The 12,473-nt window shown below is 36.3% G+C and overlaps 1 protein-coding gene across 1 annotated transcript; it reads right to left on the reverse strand.

Annotated features, from left to right (window-relative positions):
• Positions 1 to 7,833: 7,833 nt before the first annotated feature.
• APELA (apelin receptor early endogenous ligand) lies at positions 7,834 to 9,292 on the reverse strand (the record flags this gene model as incomplete). Its single annotated transcript, XM_081269419.1, has 2 exons — positions 7,834 to 7,922; positions 9,217 to 9,292. 2 exons carry the CDS (start codon positions 9,290 to 9,292, stop codon positions 7,834 to 7,836), a joined length of 165 nt encoding a protein of 54 aa, XP_081125545.1.
• Between the last annotated feature and the right edge of the window lie 3,181 nt (positions 9,293 to 12,473).

The following is a 12,473-nucleotide window of genomic DNA, read 5'->3' on the forward strand; positions in this document are numbered from 1 at the left end:
ATTCAAGGAAAATAAACAGTGGCTTCTTAAAATTACATGATGGGAAAAAAATTTTGAGAAATAAACATTTCCCTTTTAAAATAACATGGACTACAGTTAGTATTTTATGCTTTCTTCTGGACTTCTAGTGAATATTATTCATAAAATAAAAACCGTACTTTTATAAACACTAAAATTTATCATATAATACAAATAGTTTTTTTCTTAGTCGTTCAGTATAAATAATTAATCAAGAATTTTCTTCATATTCTTCAAAGCCAATCAGTGCACTTGATTTTAGATTTAGCATTTCTTTTTTTTATTAAATTATTTGTTCTAATTTGTTATACATGATGGCAGAATGCAATCTATTTCATATTACACATATAGAGCGCAATTTTTCAAGTCACTGATTGTACACAAAGTATTTTCACACCATTCGTGTCTTCATACATGTACTTAGGGTAATAATGTCTAACTCATTTCACCAATTTAGCATTTATTTTAAGAATTAAACATATACAACACACTTTTGGAGATTATAGGAATATAAAAAATATTTTAAATTCTTGCACTTTTTACCTATAGAGTGTTCTAAGACATTAAAAGATGTTTTTCTTTTTAATCAATGTAAGAATAATTGCAGAAAAAAGATGAGTGATTTTTGTTATGCAGGCAAATGAATAACCAGGAAGAAGGCAGTCCTATGAACTAAAATACCATTCTGGTACTTTCAAACAATTCCTTTTTGTCTGATGAAGTGTAACCAATCCCCCTATTGCCACAGTGAAGTTCTTTTGGGTGGTTGAGATCTCTCCTTCACTCTTCTTCTGGTACACCTAATGAAATCAGCTGCAGAGTTCTATATCTGAAAGACACGAGAAAACACATCATAATAAGATGTATTATCCAGTAAACCAACTTACCGCTGCTAATTTTTTTTAATAGACAAAAGAGTTCTAAAAGTACGTGTTTTTCAGTGTTTGAAGCACCTTTATATATCCTTACCTTTTGGTATAAATATAGCTCCTGTTTCTTTAGAAGCCTGAATTTAAGATATTAAAGAAATTAGTATAATACATTATTTTTCACCTAATAATCTTTATTTGCTCAGTTGTCTCCATTAGAAATCTGAACAATTTCTGTTAATATTCTGTGTTTTGCCAGGTATGATGATATACTCTATAATACCAGTGACTTGGGAGGCGGTGTCAAGAGGATTGCAAGTTTAAGGCCAGTTTGAGCAACTTAACTAGAAGCTACCAGTCTCAAAAAAACAAAAACAAAAACCAAAAACAAGACTTGGCAAATGTTTTCTCTCATAAGCGGATGCTGATCCATAGTTGGGAAAGGTAGGGAAGAATAAAGGAAGTTTGGATTATGCAGAGGGGAGTGAGGGGAGGGGTGTGGCTGTGGGGATGGGAAGGACAGTAGAATGAGACAGTCATTATTATCCCATATACATGTATGATTACACTACTGGTGTATCCTGCACCATATACAGCCCGAGGAAGGAGAAGTTGTGCTCCATTTGTGTACAGTGTGTCAGAAGGCATCCTACTGTCAAGTATAACAAATTAGAACAAATTAAAAAAAAAAAAAAATAGAAGGAAGACCAGTAGAATAGAAAAAGGGGACCAGGGGGAGGGAGGGGAAGGAAAGGGGAGGTACTGGGGTTTGAAACTGATCAAATTATACTGTTTTATTGTGTACACGTATGGATATATTATAACAAATCCCCCCACCGTTATGTATAATTATAATGTGCCAATAAAAAGAAAAAAAAAAAAACAAGGCTTGGAATGAGCTGGGTGTTGATGACACATGCCTGCAATTCCAAGTACTCAAAAGACTGAGGCAGGAGGATGGCAAATTTGAGGCCAGCCTGGGCAACTTAGAGAGACCCAGTCTCAAAAATGAAAATATACAGGGCTAGGGATGTGGCTCAGAACAACAACAAATCTCATAAATTTATCATTGGGAGAATGAAGTTTTTTTGTGTGTGTGTGTGTGGGGGGGTACCGGGGATTGAACTCAGGAGCACTCAACCCCTGAGCCATATCGCCAGCCCTATTTTGTATTTAGAGACAGGATCTCACTGAGTTGCTTAGCACCTTGCTTTTGCTGAGGCTGGCTTTGAACTCAGGATCCTCCTATCTCAGCCTCCTGACAGTTGAGATTACAGGGCTGTGCCACCCTGCTGGCACTGAACAGTATTTTAATTAATGTCAGGTAGTCCCCATGAAGAAAATGGGATTTGAAGAGAACATGGGGGAGGGGAAGAGTCTGGACTTGATAAAGTAAGGGAAGGAATTCATAGAAGTCAAAAGGTCTCTAAATACATGTGGTGAAATGTTGGAAAAACAAAACAAAACGAAAACAAGAGGTCTCCAGCATAGAGATAGGAAATCAGTGTGGCTTGGCAGGTAATATTAGAAATTAAAACTGAAAATTGTGTTCAGGTATGATAACAGTGAGTCTTAAATGCTAACACAATAAGAAAAAGTTTCATTTTCTTTCTTTTTTTTAAGACATGGTCACTATGTTGCCCAAACTGACCTCCCACTTCCGACTCTCTAGTAGCTGGCACTACAGGTAGGCTCCATTGTGCCTGGCCTTATTTTATTCCTTTTGGGGACATTTATGGAATGTCTACTGTGTTCCAGGCACTTTATTGGATTGCAGATATGAAAATAAATAAAACCCACCCTTCAGGGAATTCACAGTATAAAGAGGGCAGGGTAGAGGAGTAGGAGTAGATTACAGTCAGTTAACACATTACCATGCAGCGGATCAAGCACTATGACAGAAAGTATGCAAATAATGCTTTGAAAGCAAAAAATGAGCATTTAATAAAATTGGTGGGGTATCAAAATCAAGGGAGTTATCCTGTAGGACGAGTGATAGTAAAGAATAGGCAGAAGTGTAGCTTGAAGAGCAGCAAGAGGTGGAGAATGGATTGTTTTTGAAGTAACAATAATAAGAACTCTAGGTACTGTTTATTTAGCACTCATTATGTGCCCACAGAGTCTTATGATAGACAGGTACATAACTAGTTCCATTCTGCAGATGTAGAAGGGGAAGGAGAGTTGGAGAAGGTCAGTGAATTGCCAGTGTTCACCAGAATTAGCTATGTGGCCAGAGCTTGAATTCAGATGGTGTAAACAGTCTTAGTTTTTGTCCCCTTTGGTAAACAGGAGGGGAAAAGAAAGAAGTGATAGATGAGACTGGAGAGGTATACCTTATCAGTGATGTTTGCCAAATTATGTCAGTTCTCTTTGTTCTGAAAGTTGTGGGGGAAGTTAACAATATTCATCAAGATGTAACATGATTGGATTTTCAGTTTATTTTATTTATTTATTTTGTGGTACTAGGGGTGCTCTACCACTGAGCCACACCCCCAGCCCTATTCATCAGATATTTCTAGAAAGCTTACTATAGTCAGTGGGCACACAGCTGGGACCAGAGGGAAATCTCTGTTCTCATAGAACTTATCTTGTAATGAAGAGAAGCAAATACTAAACCCAATAACAAAGTAAATATATATTACATGTGCCAGATGACAATGGGTGTTATGGAGAAAGCAAACCAGGGGATGGGGTATCTTGAGTGAGGTAAGGTATTGTCATTTCACAAGAAGAGTTATCAGGGAAGGTCTTCCTGAATATGATAATGGAACAGGAAACAGATGCAAGAAAAAGTCTGAGAGAAGCCATAGTAGAGATTTGCACGTATGCTGTAGACATGGGCCTGAGGTGCCTATAGAGCAGCTAAGGTGATTCCAAGGAGGCATTTGGCCACCCGTATGGGTCCTAAAAAGAATAGTCATTTATTCCAGGGAAAAACAAAAGGAAGCATGGTATCATGGAAGCCAAGGAAAATCTGTTCCACCATTTGATCTATAGTGATGTAACAAATCAGAACTGAACTGTAGTCAGAAGGAAGTCTACAGGAATTTTCTCAGAGTGAAATGCGAGGAAAAGAAAACAGCCTCTATTTCAAGAAATTTGCCTGTGAGAAGATTTTTTATTTTTAATTTTGGTCACTAGAGAGCACTATGGGGTCACAGATGCTTCATAATCTTCCTTTTCTCCACGAAAAGGAGTTTTTTTTTTTCCTGTTGTGAGTTGGAAGAGGAAGTTAGAAGTGCTATAAGGAAGCTAGCTGGGGGTGTAGCTCAGTGTATAACAGTGCTCACCTAGCACGTGGGCCCCTGGATTGTTTGAGCCCTAGCTTTTCAAAACAAACAAAAACAAAAAAGGGAACTAGAGGTGACCAAATGTTTGAAATATAGCTGGTTGAATATCATAGGTTTTAAAAAAATGAGCAGAAGAGTTCTTCCTAAGAGTCCTGCTAATGTTGGAGATGAAGTGTTTCACTGAAGTGGAAATCTGTGCTGAAGGCAGAGCTGGGCTTCAGGAAGGCCCACAGATAGAATGGGGTGAGAAATGGCAGGACAATAGGATGACTGGAGAAGGAGCTGGGAGGCAGAGCAGAGGTCTGATCAAGGAGGTGAGAACAAAATAGAGAACTAGAAACATTTTGAATGGAAAGCAAGTCTGAAAAAAAAGTAATTTAAAATGGTGTATTACCATGTACATTTTCAAAGCCATTACGCCTAGGAAGTGAAAATGAACGATAGGCGAGGGCAAGGAACTTTTATTTCTGACTTTATGTTCTTTTATACTGTTAGAAATAAACTTTTCTAACATGAACATAACATTACAACTGTTATTAAAAAGCCAAATTGAGAGGAGCTGGGGTTGTGGCTTATCAGTGGAGCGCTCGCCTAGCACATGTGAAGCCCTGGGTTCAATCCTCAGCACCACATAAAAATAGATAAAATAACTTTCTTTTTTTTTTTTTTTTTTTTTTGATGGTCCTGGGGATTGAACCCAGGGCCCTGTGCATGCAAGGCAAGCACTCTACCAACTGAGCTATAATCCTAGCTAAAAAATAAATATTAAGAAAAAATAGAGGCTGTGCACTATGGTGCATGCCTGTAATCCCAGAGACTCTGGAGGCTGAGGGAGGAGGATTACAAGTTTGAGGCCAGCCTCAGCAATTTAGCAAGGCCCTAAGTAACTTAATGAGACTGCCTCAAAATTAAAAATAAAAAGAGCTGAGGACATAGCTCAATGGTAAAATGTCCCTGGGTTCAATCCCTGGTACCTAAAAAAAAAAAAAAAAAAAAGAACTGAATAGAGTATTACTAATAAGGTATGTAGTTATCTAGAGTGCATATTTATAAATAAAGGCATTGATGTAATGAGATAGTACAGTTGGCAGAGGGAAGATACTCGAATTTTAAGCCCCTATTTTATTTCCCACTCTGTAGTTCCCTCATTAATCTGTGAGTTCCTGTTTCCTGACATCCCTTCTCCTATTGCTCTTCTCACTTAGAGCTGAAGGTAATGTTAAAACATTTCTTTGAAAAACAAATATCAAGGAAATGCACTGTAAGCAGCATAGTTCTTCTATTTAATTGACTCAGTTATATAAAGTAGGAAATCATGCTGAGGATCACTGAGAAGGACTCCAGGAGCCTGCAAAAGGAACAGGGTAAAGATAATATGCAGAGCAGGACTGGGGATGTAGCTCAGTCTTGTGTGCATATGGCCCTGGGGTCAATCCCCAGCACCACAAAAGAAAAAAAAAAAAAGGGACAATATACAGAGTAAAGATAAGTCATTTGATCAAATGAGCTAAAGGTCTAAATCACTCTAATGGGTTAATCTGGAGAACTTCCAAAGTCAATTGTTTATCTGTCTTTTTACAGTCTCACTTAACCCTAGCTGAATCAACCACGTGTGATTTTATCTAAAAAATGTAGAAAAAGGGAGAAATGAAAGGGTGGTTTTTGCCTTAGAGTCCACTACTTAGATCCTATTTGGGTCTTTACCTACTTGTCAGAGTGGCTTTTTTTCAAGACATGGAAAGTGAGACAGTATTCAGGACAGTGAGAAGTGTGTTGTCAAATCTGAAGGCAGTACTTTTTAGTTCTGACTAAGACATTGAGGAATTACCTTAATGTTTATCTTCCACTGACTATTATAATAATCACTAGAGGGCTGGGGATGTGGCTCAAGCGGTAGCGCGCTCGCCTGGCATGCGTGCGACCCGGGTTCGATCCTCAGCACCACATACCAACAAAGATGTTGTGTCCGCCGAGAACTAAAAAAATAAATATTAAAAATTCTCTCTCTCTCTCTCTCTCCTCTCTCACTCTCTCTAAAAAAAAAAATAATAATAATAATCACTAGATTCCAACAGGTGACTTTCATACAGTCTTCACAGAACTGTAGCTGGATCTAGGACTAGCCTAAACACTAAAAATGGATGTGTAACCTGAGCAGTTCTACAAAACTATCAGCTAGCTTTTGTGAAGGATTGTTATTATTAAAAGGTTTATATAGCTTGTATTTAAATTCCCCTTTGGTTTGCAAGTCAAAATTTCCCTTAGGTTTTCAAATTTCACTACTCTTATCTTGTTTACTTGGAGCTCAGTTTTTATGGTAGGTTGTGTGAGGTGAAAGACAAAATTATCTATGGCTAACTAAGGACTTGTATTTGTATTTTGCAAGGCATCTTTGTATATACAGGAATTCTCTTGCAATTGTGAAATGCCTCCTCTCCTCTTTGTTATTTACAGAGGAGTGCTGGGAAAATCTGGAAGTTCTTCACTCCTTATAAGCCCAGCTTTTCAGTCTCACCTACATAGGTGGAAACACTGCTGGAACACTGACGCACACCAAAGGATATTTTAACATAGTAATCCTTTTAAAGCATATTTCTGTCACTGTGAATTGCCTTCTTCTCAGCAACCCCCACTGTATCTTTCTGGATTCTTCCACCCAACCTTCTTTACATTTTTTGATAGCAAAGAGTAATTTGTTGCAGATAAGGCATAGATATCTTGGCTTTTTGTCTCAGTCCTCTGATAAATGCTTATCACTTCATTTAATTTCCTACTACAAGGCTTCCACTGGGTATGAAAAGCACATATTCTTTGCACTGAATGAGCAAAGCCATAAAAGCTAGAGTTTACAGACCAGTTGAAAAAGCTAATTTAGCAAATGCCTGTGTATGTTAACCAGCTGTGGGATATTTCTATGTATTTTCTTTAGGAAGACATATTTTAAATGAACAAAAGAGCTTAAAATAATTACAATAGGATGTCAAGTTAGTTTTTAGTGTGAAATGACTTAAACTTGGGCACTGTTTGAAGACTGATGCCAGTAGTATTACTGAAGTGAGGTGGTAAAATCATTGGCTTTTTAGTGAGTATAAAACAAAAAGGAGGAGCAAAGTTCTATTCTGAATTTATTCTTAAAGATGCAGTCATCAAGACCAGTACTGTTAGTGAGGCTGGAAAGCTGCCATGCCATTAATATTAAGTTGATTTATATGTGAAATTTGGAAGTGTTGAGGCTGGAAATTTGGAAGTGTTGGTATTGTTATAGTGGTGTTCCGTAAATATGCTCTCAAGTACATAGAGGTCTAAATGGAAAATGTGTTTTTCAATGTTTTTAAAAACCCTGAAAGATACTGTTTATAATTAAATTCTCCTGATGTCTGATTTTTTAATTATGAAAATTTTCAACCACATACAAGAGTATTGACTATCACTTAGGTTCAACAATATCAGGATTTTTTTTTTTTTTACTCTAGTCTATCTTCTTTAACTATAAAAGTAATTCCCAAACATCATATCAATTCCCTCTTTCATTCATTAGTACACATTCCTGAAACTTTTATGTCATCATAAGCTATAATTACATATTACAAAATACAAAAATGCATTTTTTGAATAGGTAACTAAATGCAGTAAAACAATTTTCTATCATAAATACCTTAGGGGAACGGGACTCGGGAATGGAGAGGCATACATCTCCTCTGAAGACAGTTATGTCTGTGCAGTTTTCTTCTCAGGGCCAAATTAGCTAAAGGAAGGAAAAAGAAAGATTAAGAGCCTTTTTAAAAAAATCAATTTGTATAATCTGGAGAATATAAAATTATATTTGCAGTCAAACTGTTCTGTGGTTATTTGCCATTTGTTCATAGATGATTGTAGCATAAATAATCTGATGCATATACACAAAGTAGATTCCTAACAGTGTTAATAGCAAGATCTTAATAGTAATATCCTCCTCCTTTCATGTAGTTTCTTCCTAAATATTCTTTTATATAAGAACTTAATCACAGAACATTGCCCAGTGTTTGGTATTTTGGAAAAGAAGAAAAGGTTTGAATAGCAGTTGTTGCTTTCTGAGTTGCTGACTTGGACTGTTTTTCTTACTTATGTAAAAGGACAGCCTGGGACATCATTTGAAATAACCTCATGCCAATCAAACTTCTAATTAACTAAAAGTCTGAGTTTTTAACAAGTTATGTACCATTTCTGTTCTACTGAAGAAGTACATTATCAAGTAAATATAACATTTGGATTATCACCTTTCTATTAAAGCTTGGGTTTGCAGTTTTTTTGTGTGTCAGAAAACTTTTAACTTTCTAAATTTTTTACCTACTCAAAAATCTAAGTCATTTGGCTTTGAAGTAAAAATACATTCAAATAATTTTGTCTACTAAATTCCTGTTGGTTAAATATAACACATTCTTGAAAAATATGTCAGGTAAATTTAATATTATATGTCTTGATCATGCACATTTTGGGCTCTATAAACACAATACTACAAACTGTGCTTTCTTTGTTTTAGGTGATCTACCTATTATATAACTAGAAATTGCAACTATTGACTCATTTTATGATTTCATCTACATTTTGCCATGCTATGATTTTTACATGTTGTACACTCAGTTAACATTGCTCTCCTCTGCCAGTTACATGCTCTTTGGATGAAACTGCTCTGAATTTTGCATTCTAATTAAAAGTTGTTGATTTATTAAACTCCTTAATGAATAAACTAAGATTTTCATTTCTTTCTATTTGTAAGAACAACCCATCTACAATAGCTTAGATTTAGATTTTCTTTGCATTTAGAAAAATAGTGGTAAAATATTTAGCAATACTTTAACATACAATTGCTTTTTCATATATTCAGATCTATCCTGTCACCAGCAGGATCGCATTACTTCAGAAATCATACACATTTACCCCCAATATTATTGCAAACACGCCTAAGCAACTCTCTCAACATAAACACAGTTGTACTCAGAACCAGAGACATAAACAGGCATAAAAACAAGTTACTCCATACAAATGTATGAAAGTCCTACCTGGTCTCTGTCCGTTGATTAGGAGAAGACTCATCACAAAAATTAAAAACACACACAAAAATTGTTGAAATCTCATTTTCCTGCCACAGGCAAGTGCAGTAATAGCTCTTAAAGTAAACCAAACAATCTGTAAATAGTCTGTGCAATATCTGTGTGGCTCTCCTCACATTCTAATGACAAACCTCAGAGGACTGCCAGCTGCATTTTCCAGAAAGGTTAATGATCACATCAGACAAGGTTACTGGTGCGCTGTGCTGTGGTCAGAGGCTCCCTCAGCCTCAAACCCCTCCTCCACTCATCTCCTCCTCCCTGCCCCCTCCTCAGTCACTCCCCTTTATTTCCATAAGCAAATATTGGTGAAATAGACCATTCAAGCATGCAGTAACTTCAGTGGGAAGTCTACTCTGGAAGCTCTGCAGAGAGTGACTTAAAATCAGCCTGGATATGGAGAAATATGTAAAACAAGGCATGACACTGCCTCCTCCCCTCACCATTTGCATCTGTTTAAACTTTGCATTGCCCATATTGGTCCCACATGCAGAAACCAATGGAAATGACAGGAAGTCTCTCTTTTGTCCTTTTCAGAAGGAATTCTGAAGCTCGAACTTAAGACTCCCAAATGCTTTGTGGGAACATGTGCTGAACTGCTTTATCTTTAACAAACCTACTACAAAGGGGTGACTATTTATACTAAATCTCCAAAGTGTTGAATTCATGTGGGTTTGTATCATTAAAGAGTTCTGGGGTTTAGAATGTTCTGAAATCTTCAAAGTGTTTATATTTTTATTTTTCTACAGTGCAATTTAAAAAGTAACGGGAATTATTTTCATCTGCAAATGTCCACGATTTTAAAAAAGGAAATTTGGTCAAGCCACAAGCTCATAAAATCTGTGTTCTGTTATAAATTTATATGTGGTGGAAGACCAGGCTAACATATCACGTCACAGGAATTAGAGATGTAGAACTTTCTAGTTCATTTCCCAGTGAATTCAGAAGAAAGAAAAGCAGATTAGACTTGTCTTTTGTGTACATGCACCAAGACCTCTTTTTAAGTATTTCCTTATATGTAATATATAGCTGTTATAGATGGAAATTACTGCACTTATTATAAATTAAACCAAAAGGATGGTGTTGCTACACTCTGAAATACAAATAGATCCAAAACACTAAATCTAAAGCATATGTAACTTGTAATTAACTGCCAAGAATTTTGTTGTGTTTGTTTTCTTTAGATTCAGGTAGTTGGTACACAAGCTTGGGCTTCCTAAGTTTTTAAATTAATGCAATTTGTCTTGATTTTACAAATTGACTTATAAAAAATTTCCTATCTGCCTAGTTATCCATGCAGTTATAACAAGCAAGAGCATAAAAAAATTCTTAAAAAATCACTGTCTTAAAGTCTTGAGAATTTTTGCTTGTTTGAGGACTAGGAACAGTGTTAAAGAATACTACTTTGCTATATTTGTACACTCTCCATAAAATCAATTGAATACAAGAATTAGAACTCATGATTCAGAAGGGCTTTATGAATGGCAAAGAATTGAGTGTTAATTCAAGCAAACCAATAGAAGACATAGATTTTAGCAATCTATATGTCAGGTCAAGTTTAACTTTATTCAAAGGTATAGTAGCTAGTCTTTTTTATAAATAAGACAATAACTTACCACCAACAGCGAATATTGATTAATTTTTAAAAATTTTGTTACCAGGTTATCTGCAATGAATTCCTAGTATATGGCTAATATATATATATAAGTGCTATAAAAGTTATAATTATATCACATCTCTACCACTCGAGATAAAAGAACTTGCGCCCGTAGTGGCGCATGCCTGAGGCAGGAGGATTGAAGGTTCAAAGCCAGCCTCAACAACTTAGCGAGGCCCTCAGCAACTTACCAAAACCTTGCCACAAAATAAAGAATAAAAAAGAGCTGGGGATGTGGCTCAATGGTTAAGCACCCCTGGGTTCTATCCCTGTACCAAACAAAACAAAACAAAAACAGTGTTTTAGTTATGTAACCACACAGAACATTAATTTCTTTATTTTTAAAAACTGTGGTAAAATACTTGGTTTTCTGATCTTTTCTCTTCCTTCTTTCTTTCCTTCCTTCCTTTGGATTGAACCCAGAGGTGCTTTACCATTGAGCCACATCACCAGACTTTTTATTTTTCGAGTGTCTTGCTGAGTTGCTGATGGTGTTCCTTACTTGCCCAGGCTGACCTCAAACTTGGGATCCTTTTCCCTCAGCCTCCTGAGTTGCTGGGATTATAGGTGTGTGCCATGCACCAGGCAAAACACTCAGTTTTCTACTGAAAGAGTTATACCCTGGATTCGATCCCCATTACCAAAAGCAATCTTTTTATTTATTTATTTATTTATTTATTTATTTTTACTCTTTTTTAAAAAATATTTATTTATTCTTTTAGTTTTCGGCGGACACAACATCTTTGTTGGTATGTGGTGCTGAGGATCGAACCTGGGCCGCACGCATGCCAGGCGAGCGCGCTACCGCTTGAGCCACATCCCCAGCCCACCAAAAGCAATCTTTTTAAAGGCTGGCTTATTAATAGCTTAAAATTCTCTTCAAGACATGTTATTGAATAAAAGATGGTGCGTGAAAAACAAACAAAAAAAGAGTTATAAAGGTTTAATGAGCTAATATATTAAACTTATGAAATTTTAAATATTATCATATATTTTAAATTATTTGTTCAAAAAAGAAGATGATGGGGGCTGGGGATATAGCTCAGTTGGTAGAGTGCTTGCCTCGTATGTACAAGGCCCTGGGTTCGATCCCCAACACCACAAAAAACAAAACAAGAAGATGATGACATTTAAGTGGTTACTTTTTAAAGTGTAGTAGTAAAATGATTATAGCGTTGATGGACAAACTGAAATGACAAACATTGAGGGACAATGGTAAGTGATCCAGTGTTTCTGGGGAATGTGAGTCAACAATAGTGGTAAATCATTCATCTTAGCATTGAATAACCAGGTGTGGAGAAATCTTGGCAGGAAAGTGTTAAGTCAGAGCAATGTAGCTGGCTCTGCAAATGATACGTTTAGCCTGTAAATATATGAAAACGATGACTCTTTTTGGAACAGTAACCTCAACTTCCACCTTTCTACCATGTGTCAACCTGCACTGAATGAACCCAATATTGCCCTCTGGGCCAGGTATCATGCTAAGTGTGTTTCATATATCATATAATCAACCCCAAAACACTTGGAAGCAATATTCACCTATTCATCAGAT

The sequence above is a fragment of the Spermophilus citellus genome, assembly GCF_964194105.1.
Source record: "Spermophilus citellus genome assembly, chromosome: 16".
In the NCBI taxonomy this organism is placed as follows: Eukaryota; Metazoa; Chordata; class Mammalia; order Rodentia; family Sciuridae; genus Spermophilus; species Spermophilus citellus.